This window comes from Pecten maximus, chromosome 19 (genome assembly GCF_902652985.1).
Source record: "Pecten maximus chromosome 19, xPecMax1.1, whole genome shotgun sequence".
NCBI classification, from domain to species: domain Eukaryota; kingdom Metazoa; phylum Mollusca; class Bivalvia; order Pectinida; family Pectinidae; genus Pecten; species Pecten maximus.
This window is the reverse complement of record NC_047033.1, coordinates 22,876,104-22,893,800: the sequence shown is the minus strand read 5'-3', so window position 1 is coordinate 22,893,800 and position 17,697 is coordinate 22,876,104. Positions and strand designations below refer to the sequence as shown.

Sequence of the window (17,697 nt, the reverse complement as noted above, 5' to 3'; positions counted from 1 at the left end):
GATACTGAAGTGCAAACGTGGACTCTGATTTTATCATGCAATTTGCACTTCCGGTCAATTCTGCATTTTACATGATATCTGAGCATTTCAACCACGCCTACATCTATGTACAACTAAGGATATTGTTTTAGTACCGGGCAGAGTTTATCGTGCTCATTTATCTTATTTCATACGGTTGCTAAATTGGCATCTGAACCGAAAAAGTTGAAATAACTTACATCATCACTAGTGATAAAGTGATGTTTAAACACATATGTATAAGTTTCTGGTATTTCACCGATAAAAACGTTATATTTACACGTAGGTTTAATTTTGTTTCCAACTAACGGGGATCACATGGCGTGAAAACACTCCCTAAATCTCCAACGATGAAGAGTCATATTTTACACATATCCCATCTCCAACCAAGTTGAGCGTTTTTATCGACAAACGTGTGTGCTACATAATATTTTGTTTATATTCCAATCGATTGTCTTACGACAGCACACACATGTTTTGATGATTTCGAACTGAACCCTATGCGATTAAGAGAGACACCCAGACACAACATTGACACGAGTACACCATGTAAACTGCATGACATTGGCATATTTTGCAGTTGATCTAAACAAAGATTTTAACATAATTGCCTTGTGCGTGTTATAAGATTAGAAGAACATGCAACATACTGCATAGTGGAAGAGATAAACAGAAGTAAATGGAACAACAAGCGTTTAGTGCCACGCTTGGAACGCTGTGCAGCAGACAGTTAGGATGTAACATTACAGAGACCCAGAGTACTACCGCTGTGTGTGGAGTAGTACTGTGAGCACGACCACTGTGGTGTAATCCCCACTAAACGAACGGTTCGCTTAGACAAGCGTTGGTAGTAGTGTTTTGACACGGAATACTGTGTACAGATTATATACATCATTGTTAATGGAAACCAGGACTAGAAAATAGCCACTGTGACGTAATCAGGGTGTCTACTAGTCAGGAGGAGAGTTTTGTTCGTTGTTTGTTCACTGGGACTATTACACATTAAACCTCTCAGAAAAACGTGTTCGAAATGAACCGTGAGTAAGAGAAATGATGTATTTCGTAAGAAAGTTTGTAGTCACTGCGTTGTGTGTTAAGTACTAATGAATGAGGCGTGCGTTCGATATGGCCTACTCATCATGACCATAAGGCGTGTTCGATTGGAATATTACAGCTTTCAACGAGAAAAGGTGCGTTCGATACGGACTATTAAGAATTGACTAATGTAAGTGTATATGGCCGCTTACTGTGATGCAATCTGCCATACATTACACGTCCGTAAGTCTGTGTCAGATACACACGTACGGCTATGCAGAACAGGGCTATACGAATTCAACTCAACTGGTGTGTGCTTGAGGTACAAGCCAATCTACCGATACGCCATATCACAAATGGAGATTTATTCGGATTTATTCATCTTTGATTCTGAAACTTTACAGAAAGGTAACGAATTCTGGTTGAGTGCAGTGTGATTTGTGTCTGGTCCTATGGAAGCACTGTGTGTATCATCACTGACCCAAACACACGTAAATCGTAATATATATATATAATATAACTACAGATTTCTATACCATAACTCATCTTAATCATCAATGTTATTCGCGTGCTGTTTGCCAAGAATGAGTTAATTTGATATAACAGTTTTACATATATAATTAACACGTCAGCTTTACCGCACGTGGAAATCGAGTCTCCTTTTAACAGGTATAATTATAGAAAACAGATACTGGTGTAATTGCATGTGTGTTTTTGTTGAAACCTTAACCCCGGGCCTCACTTACAATCAAGCTTACCTTAGTTGATCAGAATAAGCTGACTGTCCTGTTCAGTGATGACAAAGTCATTGCTCTCTTTGGTGAAGACTTTACACGCGAGGTGTGCTTGGCCTGTATCTGCTAATGTGCATTTGTTTAATTCCATGCCATGCTTGTGTTTGTGGATTCATGTTACTCGGGATCTGGGAGTGTGTCTAATACCCTTATACTCAACCCATATGTATGGAACTTTACGTAGAGTGCACTTTCACATTCCTGGATTTCCCCTTTATGTGTTTGCCGGGATAAAAACCGAAGAAGTTCCGAATGGAATTCTGGTAAGAACAATTATCATTATTCCATTATAGACATATATTTTAAGATTAATTTTCTGTTTAAACTTCATTTGCTGTTATTGTGCTATATTTACCTTTTAGCTAACAAGCTAAATCAATTTTTGTTTTGAACCCTCTTACAAAAGCCTACTCCTTTTCTGATTTATAATATATTTCATGCCTTTTTTACGATCTAACGACTCTATTTATCGAAAGAAAATAAAATCATACAATTAACTTCCATAAACAAATTTACCTTTAAATGCTATGATAAAAGATGTATTTTGACTTTTCGTTCAAAAATGATATAATAACTGTTGGATTATGCTCTAAAGGTTTAAATATCTAAATGGTTGTGTTGATTTCAGGTATTTAATGAAATACCTCGTCTGAACAAAATAAAACGTGATGGATATCACTGGCCCTTAACCACTGTTACACCGCGGAAACACACGCATGACCTGCACTGCTTTGTTCTGACGGTTCTTTGCAGTGGGAAGCATGCATTGTCTGGTTCATATATCTATACACCCGATAACAAATCACCTGTGTACGTAGACTACCACAGCCAGACTTGTCAGCAATCCTGTTCCAGGAATATTTTATTTGCAATAAATTCATAAATATTTATACTCACCGTATAAGTAAGTGCCAATAGTTGGCATTCAAGCTGATGAAGACGAGACGGAAGTGCGATTTTTTTTTATTAGCAGTAATTCAAAATTTGTATTTTTTAAATTAAGGCTTTTCCGGACTTGTTAAGATAACATGGATATGAATTTTGTGGCGTCATCGCCCATTTATACCACATTTCATGCTGGGTTGCGATGTTACAGTGTTACATGGGTTTGTAGATAAAGCATATCGTGTTGGATGTGATATTTATATCCTACCCTTGATATAGGCGAGGCACGCCACTAATAATATCGATTCCTGGTCTTATCGTCTGTCACTGAATCATTATCGAGTTTAATATCTTGTGTCTTTTTGTACGATCCTTTACATGCTGAACGCTATCTTTTTTTCTTTGTTAAAGGCGCATGTACCGCGTATATCAACACAACATGGTGCAGGGTTAATATGTCAAGGGGAGGTAAATCAAAGGGAGATAATCCAATAACGCTGTATCATGTTAATGTATTGTTGATTCTGGTTTGGTGATATTCTTTACCAGTTTACACTCTCTCATTCATAGATTAGATAAAAACACTTTTACGACGGCGTATCATTTACACTTGATTTGTAAACAAGATAAGCCGCGGATTGAGAACTAGTTGATCAAGATGACGGGTCCATGCAACAAGTGGTATATAAAGCTACATAGCCTGACTGTAAGACACGTGTAATGACGCCCCGGCGAACCGTCGGAATGTCACACACAGCCAGTGTTAATTATCTCGACATGTTTACATGGACTGGTTTTTGTCATAACATGTTAATTGCTGGGAAGAACAAAATGCCGAGACCTATACACATACATGCTAGTCCTCACTGGGAGGACGCTCGCATTCGGTTATACACAGGGAGGATACATTTCTTTAATCTATACGCAATGAGGGGCTTAACCTTTCTTATACATGTCGATACGGAACGTATAATAGATGGACTCTTTTAGGGTGGGGTTGGGAAGGTGGGGGCAGTTGGAAGTAAAAATCCCGCCAACACAAATGATTAAGTAAAATTATTGATATTGATTAAGTGTAATATGTCAAAATATGAAATCTTCGTAAAGCTGCATTGATGAGTTTGAGTCACTACTGGTTCTTTTATAAACTTTACATACAGGAATTCATTAAAGAAAAGTAGTTTAAAGAGCAATTGTGACCGGAAGCTTGAAAGTAGAACATAATTTTGTCATGAAGAGAATAAGGAGACATTGACTGAAAAAGAGTTTTCAGGAGACATTTTTAATATCCAGAATTTTTTTTTTTCCAGAGTTTTCTTGAAAGTTTAAATTGTCATCAATAAGTTTCAATCTTCCTGACGTGGCATCGCCCAATTAAATAAGCAAACGTGATTTTGAAATCACGAACTATGAAAATTAAGTGAAACATTTTCCAAAACAAAAATAACTTTGCTCAAGAGATATTCCTTCAAGTATAAATAAAAAAATATCATTCATTTAAAATACTTCAAAACATGTTCTTGAAAACTACAAAAAACTAAAAATAAATGAATAAATAAATGAATAAATAAAAAATGAAATATTTTATATTTATTTATATTTCTATATTTGTATATATAATAATGAAAACAAGTCAAACATATACATTGAACTCAATAACTATAAAAACCGTAATGAAAATGCATCAAACATGTTTTCTATAACATTATAAAACCGTAATGAAAATAAACTAAACATGTACATGTACTCTATAACTATAAAAACAATAATAAAATTCATCAAACACGTAATTTATAACTAAAAAAACCGTAATGAAAATAAATAAAATATTTACTCTATAACTATAAAAACGAAAATGAAAATACATCAAACGTAATCTATCACCAAAAAACCGTATTGAATATAAATAAAACATAAACTTTATAACTACGAAAACAATAATGAAAATACATCAAACACGTGCATGTACTTCATAACATTAGAAACAATAATGAAAATACATCAAACATCTACTCTATAACTTTAAAAACCCTAATGAAACTAAATGAAACACTTACTTTATAACTATAAAAAACGATAATGAAAATACATCAAACACATAATCTATAACTATAAAAACCGTAATGAAAATACATCAAACATGTATAATGAAAATACATCAAACACATAATCTAAAACTACAAAAACCGTAATGAAAATACATCAAACATGTATAATGAAAATACATCAAACATGTATAATGAAAATACATCAAACACATAATCTATAACTATAAAAACCGTAATGAAAATACATCAAACATGTATAATGAAAATACATCAAACATGTATAATGAAAATACATCAAACACATAATCTATAACTATAAAAACCGTAATGAAAATACATCAAACACATAATCTATAACTATAAAAATCGTAATGAAAATACATTAAAGATGTACTCTATAACTTTAAAAACCGCAATGAAAATACATCAAACATCTACTCTATAACTATAAAAACAATAATGAAAATATACCAAACGTGAACTCTACCATAAAACTACAACAAAGATAATCAAATTGCAATAAAACAAAATCGCATAACTTTGAAACTACTAAAAGTATACTCCAAACTTGTTAAGATAAATACTTTTTAAGCTATTACAATATATATTCCTTAGACTAATTTACTAAACAGATGAAATTGCAGCATTGCTTAAAGCCATCACATGTAGATGACACAATGCTTTGGTACAACAAGACATCAACACAAGTTATTATCCTTTGCGTTTCCCAAGCTTTGGAAAACACATCGAAAACGACATTCTCAGAGAAAAACAATACATTTGTATTCTTCTCGTTTCCATTTCTCTAACAATGAGAACATATGCATAGCATATTCCGGTTATGTGCTTTGGAATATTGATGGGTAAAGTTAGCGGTGGATTGGATTATAAGTATAATGGTACGACAGGGTGTCACTATGATCATAATCGGCTTAAGCTGGTACTAACCGGAAACACGTGTTTGTAGACCAAGTCAACACGTGGTAGTGACGTAACATGAGCTTAGAGGCAATCCGCGTTATATATCGATATACAAAAGTTAAATTATTCAAGACAACTTTTACATGATTTTGTTTTTTTGTTGCTTGTATACATACATGTATGTTGATATATCATAGATATACACCAAAAGATGATATACAGTAATTATAATACACTTGCTGGTTTTGATACTTCCTCTTTTATATATCATAAAGGAAGGCGATGTGTATATTTCCGTTGACAAACCAACGTTTTTATATAAGTGATTTTTTTACCTTTCAACAAATTAAATATCAAAGATATAAAATACTTATTTGATAACAGTTTTGTCAGCATAACATTTCAAGCAACAGCAAAAAGCGCCGATATTACGGTACAATGCAACTGGTACGCAGTCCATGCCGAAATGCTCTGTCAAGCTTTTGGTTGTAAGAAAGTGATATCGAAGTTTAAGCGATTTATTTCCGTACCTATTAACACAGAGGCCTTACTATGTTTTTGTCTCAAAATGATATAAATTCAATGGAAGAAGTTTACCTGTTTCCCTAATATGGCACATTACACCGATATTGTGCCGTACTCGAATATTTTAACGATAGGCACAATCCGGTGTAGGGTTAAGCTCCAACAGTAGAAATATGTCTGTTTGAAAGAAAAAAAAAATCATTTCATATAACCGAATTTAATATATTAAAACAGAATTTGACTTCTGATTTAGAACGACATACAATATATATTTATGTCTAAAAACAACCAAAAGCATACACAATGTGTTGGTCTATGGATTACTGGGGTTTGTTTAGTGATAGATTAAACATAAGTTAAATGATAGATTAAAACATAAAATTAGAGATTGATTAAAACATAACTTTGGTTATAGATTAAGGTATAAGTTTAGTGATAGATTAAAACATAAGTTTGTTGAAAGGTTAAAACATAAATTTGGTGATAGATTAAGGTATAAGTTTAGTGATAGATTAAAACATAATTTTGTTGATAGGTTAAAACATAAGTTTAGTGATATATTAAAACATAAGTTTAGTGATAGATCAAACATAAGTTTAGTGATAGATTAAATCAGTGTTCATTATGAATATTAAAGTCAACCACAGTGATGCCAAGAGTACGATCTATGATAATTTAGAAAAATAAGTGAACTAAAGACCAGGGTCCGCACAAATTAGATCAAAATTACCAAACAAGATGGCATAAACTGTAACGTTAACACCCTGTTAAGACCTTGACGACTGGGTGGTCATAGATGTGACTCGTGATTGGCCATGCTATGTTATTGATAAAACGATACTATGCAAGTCTGTTAATTCCCAGACAAGCGAAAAGGAAAACAGACAGATGGACATAACACAACTTTATTTCCCTTGGTTTCCATGATATTGGACTTTTATGAATTGAAATATTTGTTTATTGACCATAATGCTACAATGATACAATAATGTGTGTATTTTGGGTTTTTGTCGAGATTTCTCCAAATAATATGTCCGTAAATACATGGATGATGCGATCGATACGGACACGATTATCATTGACTTGAACGAATGCCAATGTCTACGTAATAGTCTCTCTGGCTATACACCCCTAGGACCTAATCAGCGGTATTGGGTACCACTGCACGCCGGGGACCAAATGTACCACGAATCGCTTACACTTAAATAAACTATTGTTTTCGTCAATGCTTTCGGTAGAATAATTGTTTTCGTAATGAATTGATAGTTTTCAAGCCTGAAGTTTATTATTTTTGCATTTTTCTAAAGGTATTTAAAGTATCTATTTGATTATTTGTTCGGGGATGATATGTAGCGTTGCGTGGTGAACATGTTTCTGTGCTTTTCTATATATTATCTGGTCGGATGATGACGTTGTTGTGACCAAACAGTGTTTGAGAATAATTCGTGATAGTTAATGGATAGATTCGATTCTAACAAGGATCAAGTGTCTTTTAACTTGACGTAGATCAATATGATATATGACAAATCCTCTACTGACTCATTGTTTTACGATGGAGTGAGTAAATGTCAAAGGCTTGGATATATTCAGAAGTGGTTACTCTCCCAACAAACAGACAAAGACAATGTCCTAGATACCAATCTGTCTTGTATCACCGATATTACGTTAAACTGGCACCAAGTGGAACTGTGTCGGACTGCCATACGTATGGTATAACCTGGAGAGTTACGAACTGAGGTTTCTCCCCGGCTTTGTAAGTTTCTTTGCCATTATGTTAATTTTGACGTTCAATAGATTACTACTATTTCTTGTGCTGCAAATTTAACTCTTATTCTACTCTATGGATTATAGCAAATCACGATATTAGTCTTGAAATTAATCAAGATTTCTAAACGACTGTCCTTATCGATGAATCAGCAGATGCGTGTCCTCCCAAGATTCTTGGTTTCATTTTTTATTTTTAGTGGTGTCTACATTTAGATTTGTTAATGTTTGCTCTCAATTTATCAATTCTGTGTTAGATGTATGGTTTACATTGCTGTGCTCAGTTAAAGAAGATAAATGTCCTCATTTTTATCATTTTGGATATTTATTTAAATTAGCATCACTATTACTTGTAAGTTGTTCGCTGCCATATTGGTATTTTGTATAAAGTGAATAACACCAGAATGCCTATCATTTCCATCAATGGGTAAAACACTCACTAAAGACGCATTTCAAGTCGCACTATCCGTAGTATAGTGAGGTATTGACGATACTCCTTTTGTTAATATAGATTTAACATGTATTCACGTATGAACGATCTAGCTCTAGCCCGATATGATTCCTTTTGATTGAAGATGTTTTATCACAATTGACGATTCAGCTTTAGTTTGCATTGATGTAAACAGTTGTATCCCCATAAACGTCAACACATGGCCTCTACGCCAAACGTCTTTGTTAAAGATACGTGATAAGAACAAGACTGCTCAATTGTCCTGTTTGTGAAATTACAGATTGATTTGTAGACAAATATGTCTTTTCTGTTTGTTTTGTCATTCAAATGAAAGTATTGACGCGATAAATCTGTGTTGAACGTACTCACAAGCCGTCACCAGTCATATTTTGTTGGCCAAGCCACATCGCATGCTCCGAAAGGACAATAAATTGATTGGAAGAATATCATTGTTAGCAATATCATTATGAAAATGTGCAATATTTGTATCAAACTTTGACACATTTGAATCTATCGATTTTCTATGATTTGTTTTTTTTATTTAGATGGATTGACACCACCGGTTCAGTAGGAAATTACCAGGTGGAGAATTCATAAATATTAAGTGTATAGTACATCTTATTAAACGAAAAATAAACACAAGTTGCGGTACGATATATTCCATAATATAAAGACTCGTATGTAGTCATCAGGAACAGGATGTTTTTTTGGAGAAACTACGGGTTGTGATACCATCTACCCCGAGAAATATACCGTAGTTCCTTCGGGATACATACATAATCCTTACTGCATGTAACGTTTTGTAATTTGACCCTCGCACGCGTATCATCACCTATACGAGTCCTTTGTTCAGGGATTCCTTTTGAGTAACGAGGTTGCGATAACATGTACCAAAAGAAATATCACGACTCATAGCTCCAGGAATTTCAGGACCCACAGTTTTCAGTACCATCCCATTCTAGCCATGAATCATAATCGAAAGCATGATCGCAGTATTTCTAGATACATGTACCTATTCTGTTTTAGAGTCTATATCCGAAATACGCCAACACAAAGCATACATCCAACATACAGGGCAGATCATAAAACCACTGCTCTAGACTTATTTGTAAATCTACACTGTGACCTAGATTAGCATCAAAGGTCACAATCCTCTTCCTCTTTTCTTTGCGGGGATCCAAAACTACTTGTCTGCCATGTTTACATGTGTCTAGGACAAGTCACCTGTCTTGTTAGAATATGGCGAACAATCTGCGAAAGTGATAGGAGACGTTGATAAACGGAAAAGCTGATGTTAGTATTGTACGGACGTGTGAAGATATTCCAGTAAGTGTTAACTAACTGTAGATAACTGCGTTATGAACAATAACCTAAAACCATAGATGACGCTTCTGGTTCGCTATACACGAATTAAGAGTATGATAGTTACGTCATTTCATTTGAATCTTAATAAAAAAAAGTTGGCGGATTTCAAAGCGCCATTCTCATTGGATGATACGTTCTTTTTATCGAGGTGATAACGTCTGATATTCTGATAAAAGACAGTTATACAAAGTGGCCAGAAAGAAACAAAAGCTAAAACAGTGTACTGACAGTGTAAAAAACAAGATTTGGGTACTGAAACAAATATCAATACACTTATATATTGCGTCTCTGTAGCTTAATAAACAATGACGTCATGGTTAGGCTATTTATAGCTAATTGACAACATTACGTAAATGAACCTCTCGACAGAAGTAGATTGGACGTAAGCTGCAGAGAAATGCGAAATATGTAAACAACTTGGGATGGGAATTAAACATTCCACAAATAATATAAACAATTCAAAATTTCATAATTAAATCGAACTTAAACTATCAAACTATACGGTACATGTGGTACAGACGGAGGGACCAGATAGGCTTTTGTCGTAACTGAGAGATGCAGTAATAAACTACAGATAACCTAAAACATTAACATATTCATCAACCTTTATTATAAATGTACATAGACAATTTATTAATAGAAGCATTTCGTATAGGTTTAGCATAGATTATACGAAAATAACGTCCACATAAAAATGAGCAAACGAAATATCTGGCAGTTCCATGGTATTAAACACGCCAAAACATTTAGGTATAGAAGTTGGAATGAAGATTGAATGATAAAAGGTTTAAATGCCATCAATATCGATGGTCATGTAGGCCTAACAAGGTGACATCAAACAAGTGGGTAACGTATTTAAAACCTTTAAACTTTATAAAAACATGATTTTATCATACAAACCCTATTTTTTGAGATACCTCAATAATGGAAATATCCATTTTTAAACAGGTTCCTCATATTACTGATGTGGTAATATATTTCAGGAGTATGTTTAAAATCAATACAATCTACCATGAAGTGCTTAAAGTCCATCACATGCCACGCTCATGTTGATATTCTCCCTTGTAATTATGAATGTGTCAGAAATTTCTGACCCATTCTAATTAAGGCGAGCAAGAACGACCTCCTGTTTCCCAACTTCCCTGTTACTAGAAGACCAATCAGAACTACAATATGACGTTCATATTTATCAATATATACCAATCAGAACTACAACATGACGTTCATATTTATCAATATATACCAATCAGAACTACAATATGACGTTCATATTTATCAATATATACCAATCAGAACTACAATATGACGTTCATATTTATCAATATATACCAATCAGAACTACAATATGACGTTCATATTTATCAATATATACCAATCAGAACTACAATATGACGTTCATATTTATCAATATATACCAATCAGAACTACAATATGACGTTCATATTTATCAATATATACCAATCAGAACTACAATATGACGTTCATATTTATCAATATATACCAATCAGAACTACAACATGACGTTCATATTTATCAATATATACCAATCAGAACTACAACATGACGTTCATATTTATCAATATATACCAATCAGAACTACAACATGACGTTCATATTTATCAATATATACCAATCAGAACTACAACATGACGTTCATATTTATCAATATATACCAATCAGAACTACAATATGACGTTCATATTTATCAATATATACCAATCAGAACTACAATATGACGTTCATATTTATCAATATATACCAATCAGAACTACAATATGACGTTCATATTTCAGATTCATTTAATGTTGAATACAGTTATGTTGAGGTGTATGGGGGTATAAACCTCAATAGGTCTTGAGACAAATTTATTATAAACTGCTTCGTAGTTCATGAAATTTGTCTCAAGACCTATTGAGGTTAATGCCCCTATACACCTCAACATAACTTTGTTCAATCCTTATATTGATATTTTTTCGATATTTTTGTATAATATTTTGTCCTTGACAAATAGGGACTTGTGCAAGTCTATTACAGACCTTACCGAAATGTACGTCATCACTCTTCGTCTACATATGGTTAATACTTTCATGATTTCTTTCGTTAACAAACTTAATAACGAATTATAACACATTTTATTTTTAATGGAATTTATTTCATATAAATATGATCACTTTTGAAAAGGAATTAAAAAATATAGTCCAGGCTCGACAAATGTATTCCTACGCCGGACTTGATATCGTTCATTGAAAAATGACTTGAGTTGACTGTGGTAGGTTCATTGAGTCTAAATTGAGTGGAAATATAAATATTATCCAGTGAACAGAGTCTCCATAACCACGAGACAACAAATCTGATAACAAATGTGTTCCGGTTACACTGTATGTTTTCCAGGCATCACATTATTTGTTCCCAGCAATGTTGGTATTTCCGGGAACGAAAATCAGATCGGGTCGTTGAGGCTGCTCTTGCCCATAATCACTCTGATATTAATATATCTTACGTATATATTGTTTCATCGTTTTGGAAATTCCAATGCGAAGATGAATGGAAACATAAACTGAGGATAAATTACTTTTTTTTTCTTCTTCTTTGGGGGGGGGGGGGGGGGGGGGGGGGTGAGGGTGAGGGTGAGGGGGTTAACGTCATTTGAACTGTCAGTACCCGAAGAAAAACCACCGACTTACGGTCAGTACCTGCCAATAAACTACACTCTATCAAGAGTACCATTTCTAAAAGGAGTGGCAGAAACAAAGAGAGATGATAGGTGTTACCAACATTTATATTGGAATATTTTCTGCTGAGGCTTATCATTTCCATACTAATGTGTTAGTAGACACTTGTGCAGCAAGATATGTAATCTATTAATGCAAATATCTATATATACTCTTATCATCACTTCTTTTACATATATTCTGGCCTTGGCCTACAAAGCAAAAGTAATCAGCCGTAGAAGCAACTTTTCCATGGTTTTATCATATGTCCCCAGTAAGTATATATAATTATAGGGGAGGGACCCTATGGTCTCATCATATGTCCCTCAGTAAGTATATATAATTATAGGGGAGGGACCCTATGGTCTCCTCATATGTCCCTCAATAAGTAGATATAATTATAAGACCGGGACCCTATGGTCTAATCATATGTCCCTCAGTAAGTATATATAATTATAGGGGAGGGGCGCTATGGTCTCATCATATGTCCCTCAGTAAGTATATAATTATAGGGGAGGGGCCCTATGGTCTCATTATATGTCCCTCAGTAAGTATATATAATTATAGGGGAGGGGCCCTATGGTCTAATCATATGTCCCTCAGTAAGTATATATAATTATAGGGGAGGGGCGCTATGGTCTCATTATATGTCCCTCAGTAAGTATTTATAATTATAGGAGAGGGGCCCTATGGTCTCATATGTCCCTCAGTAAGTATATATAATTATAGGGGAGGGGCCCTATGGTCTCATCATGTGTGCCTCAGTAAGTATATATAATTATAGGGGAGGGACCCTATGGTCTCATCATATGTCCCTCACTAAGTAGATATAATTATAGGGGAGGGGCCCTATGGTCTCATTATATGTCCCTCAGTAAGTATATATAATTATAGGGGAGCGACCCTATGGTCTCATCATATGTCCCTCAGTAAGTATATATCATTATAGGGAAGGGGGCCTATGGTCTCATCATATGTCCCTCAGTAAGTATATATCATTATAGGGAAGGGGGCCTATGGTCTCATCATATGTCCCTCAGTAAGTATATATAATTATAAGATAGGGACCCTATGGTCTCATCATATGTCCCTCAGTAAGTATATATAATTATAGGGGAGGGACCCTATGGTCTCATCATATGTCCCTCAGTAAGTATTTATAATTATAGGAGAGGGGCCCTATGGTCTCATATGTCCCTCAGTAAGTATATATAATTATAGGGGAGCGACCCTATGGTCTCATCATATGTCCCACAGTAAGTATATATAATTATAGGGGAGGGACCCTATGGTCTCATTATATGTCCCTCAGTAAGTATATATAATTATAGGGGAGGGGCCCTATGGTCTCATCATATGTCCCTCAGTAAGTATATATAATTATAAGACAGGGACCCTATGGTCTCATCATATGTCCCTCAGTAAGTATATATAATTATAGGAGAGGGGCCCTATGGTCTCATTATATGTCCCTCAGTAAGTATATATAATTATAGGGGAGGGGCCCTATGGTCTCATCATATGTCCCTCAGTAAGTATATATAATTATAGGGGAGGGGCCCTATGGTCTCATCATGTGTCCCTCAGTAAGTATATATAATTATAGGGGAGGGGCCCTATGGTCTCATCATATGTCCCTCAATAAGTATATATAATTATAGGGGAGGGGCCCTATGGTCTCATCACATACCCCTGTGCTGTGGGAGTAATAATGAATTACGGTTATTAAGAACAACTTTGGAACACTCATTTATCAACTCTGATGAACCCTGTGATTTGAAACTCTTGCACAATAGGCCTACAGCTGTATTTTAGTTCTAAATTTAAATTTATCTAATGCGGTTGGCCGATGATGTTGAATGCTTAGTGTTTTTTGTACTTTTTCTGTATTTCGAGTAATACCGGTTTTATTTTAATTCTTTAATAAAAACAGTAATGGTATACCTCTGGTAGATGTCATAATGCTAGGAAAAGACGTCATTCGTTTGAAACCATGCCAATTCATATAATTTATGATCAGCGGAATCGTTTTATATCATTTGCTGAGATTGCAATGGTAACCAAACTTAATCTGATTTGCATACAAGTGGCATTTGGTCTTCTAAGAACCACCATGGCAGCTGAATTACGTTTTCCTTTTCTGTGTATTCCTATTATAAGTCCAGATAAAATGAGGTATTCCATTAAGATATGAATTTTAAAACTTTGAAGATGCATCTGGAGTTTACCCAGTAGCTTCTCTGACTGTGAACATATATACTTCACACAAAGATAACATCACAGCAAGCACTCGTGCAGAAGGGCGTATATAAGCTTGCTCTCTGCAGGAAATGCTTCATGAAGATGTAAGATATATTGAAAACCACCACATTGTGTACTTAGCTAGATGTTAAAGGTAAATACACAAAACACCCACATTATATACCGTAACTAGATGTTATAGGTAAATACACAAAACCACCACATTATGTACCGTAACTAGATGTTATAGGTAAAAATATAAAACCACCACATTGTGTACCGTAACTAGATGTTATAGGTAAAAATATAAAACCACCACATTATGTACCGTACCTAGATGTTATAGGTAAATAATAAAACAACCACATTATGTACCGTAACTAGATGTTATAGGTAAAAGGCAAGTTCTGCCCAATCTGCAGGGCAGAAGACGTCTTCACAAAGTACCTTCCCGGTTTATTTATGGCAGCAGAAAGTAAATCTCTATCAAAAGATAAACTATTTTGTGTGTGTTTGTGTTCAATATTTATATATAAATAGCATATAAACTAAGTTAAAAAAAGTATGCAATAACATTTGTATGCACTTATCATATTGTTTTAGTATTCTTTAAGTTTCTTTTTAATTTTATTACGGAACAAAGTCATTGTAACTTGTGTTGTGAAAATTTCTTTTCTTTTCAATTCAAGAAGCTCTTCCATCATGGACACAACATTCTTTTGACCTTCATTAACTATCACAAACAAGCAAAAGATATCATCGGATGTACATGTATTATATATACATCATACATATCAAATCATGAGAAAAAGTTACAAAAAAATGACAATGGTTTGCTTAATCTTGTTGAATAGAGAAAATAAGGTAACCAACAAGATATATTTTATTGTTGAATCATGTTTCGTGATATTATGACAGTCCCCACTCGTGTTTGAGCCACACTAGAGTGTGAACACACTAGTTACTGGTGACGATTGAACGGCGAGCCTTTGAATTCGTTACACTGTCGATATCCCAAGTGTGGATTATTTTGATCTTTTCGGTGTCCAATTCGGTATTTGATACTAGTAAGCCGGTTTATACACGTGTAGGTGTATACACATATCAGAGTGATACACGTGTACAGTCGTAAGTGATACACGTGTAACATATGTTATGTACAGGCGGAGAGGATTGATGAATACACGTGCGTTTGTTTGTTTATGTTTTACGTGCGTACAACAGGGATAAAGTACATGTGTATGAGGGTTGTGTATATAATTTTTAAGCGCTATGTACATTTAGATAAATACTTAGAAGGATATCTAAAGCCTAGTCTACAGTATAGGTTTGTGATCAATGTACGTGAAGGAGTGGTATTTACCGGTACATATATAGGAGTGGTATATACCGGTACATATATAGGAGTGGTATTTACCGGTACATATATAGGAGTGGTATTTACCGGTACATATATAGGAGTGGTATTTACCGGTACATATATAGGAGTGGTATTTACCGGTACATATATAGGAGTGGTATTTACCGGTACATACAATGTATATAGGAGTGGTATTTACCGGTACATATATAGGTGTGGTATTTACCGGTACATATATAGGAGTGGTATTTACCAGTACATATATAGGAGTGGTATTTACTGGTACATATATAGGAGTGGTATATACCGGTACATATATAGGAATGGTATTTACCGGTACATACAATGTATATAGGAGTGGTATTTACCGGTACATATATAAGAGTGGTATTTACCGGTACATATATAAGAGTGGTATTTACCGGTACATATATAGGAGTGGTATTTACCGGTACATATACAGGAGTGGTATTTACCGGTATATATATAGGAGTGGTATTTACCGGTAAATATATAGGAGTGGTATTTACCGGTACATATATAGAAGTGGTATTTACCGGTACATATATAGGAGTGGTATTTACCGGTACATATATAGGAATGGTATTTACCGGTACATATATATTAGTGGTATTTACTGGTACATATATAGGAGTGGTATTTACCGGTACATATATAGGAATGGTATTTACCGGTACATATATAGGAGTGGTATTTACCGGTACATATATAGGAGTGGTATTTACCGGTACATATATAGGAGTGGTATTTACCGGTACATATATAGGAGTGGTATTTACCGGTACATATATAGGAGTGGTATTTACCGGTACATATATAGGAGTGGTATTTACCGGTACATATATGGGAGTGGTATTTACCGGTACATATATGGGAGTGGTATTTACCGGTACATATATAGGAGTGGTATTTACCGGTACATATATGGGAGTGGTATTTACCGGTACATATATAGGAGTGGTATTTACTGGTACATATATAGGAGTGGTATTTACAGGTACATATATAGGAGTGGTATTTACCGGTACATGCAATGTATATAGGAGTGGTATTTACCGGTACATACAATGTATATAGGAGTGGTATTTACCGGTACATACAATGTATATAGGAGTGGTATTTACCGGTACATATATAGGAGTGGTATATACCGGTACATATATAGGAGTGGTATTTACCGGTACATATATAGGAGTGGTATTTACCGGTACATATATAGGAGTGGTATTTACCGGTACATATATAGGAGTGGTATTTACCGGTACATATATGGGAGTGGTATTTACCGGTACATATATGGGAGTGGTATTTACCGGTACATATATAGGAGTGGTATTTACCGGTACATATATGGGAGTGGTATTTACCGGTACATATATAGGAGTGGTATTTACTGGTACATATATAGGAGTGGTATTTACAGGTACATATATAGGAGTGGTATTTACCGGTACATGCAATGTATATAGGAATGGTATTTACCGGTACATACAATGTATATAGGAGTGGTATTTACCGGTACATACAATGTATATAGGAGTGGTATTTACCGGTACAT

The 17,697-nt window shown here is 34.5% G+C and overlaps 1 protein-coding gene across 2 annotated transcripts in view; it reads left to right on the top strand.

Moving 5' to 3' along the window:
- The first annotated feature begins 810 nt into the window (after positions 1 to 810).
- The window catches only part of LOC117317273 (innexin unc-9-like), a 32,907-nt gene continuing 16,020 nt past the window's right edge, over positions 811 to 17,697 (top strand). Inside the window, exon 1 of one of the 2 annotated variants that reach the window (XM_033872020.1) lies at positions 811 to 1,461. Coding sequence is in view for 1 of the 2 variants with exons in the window: in XM_033872019.1 (XP_033727910.1) it covers positions 2,100 to 2,110 (11 nt within the window). In the remaining variant the exon portion in view is untranslated. Of the gene's footprint in view, positions 2,111 to 17,697 lie in introns of both variants that reach the window. The other variant, XM_033872019.1, reaches the window with a different exon arrangement.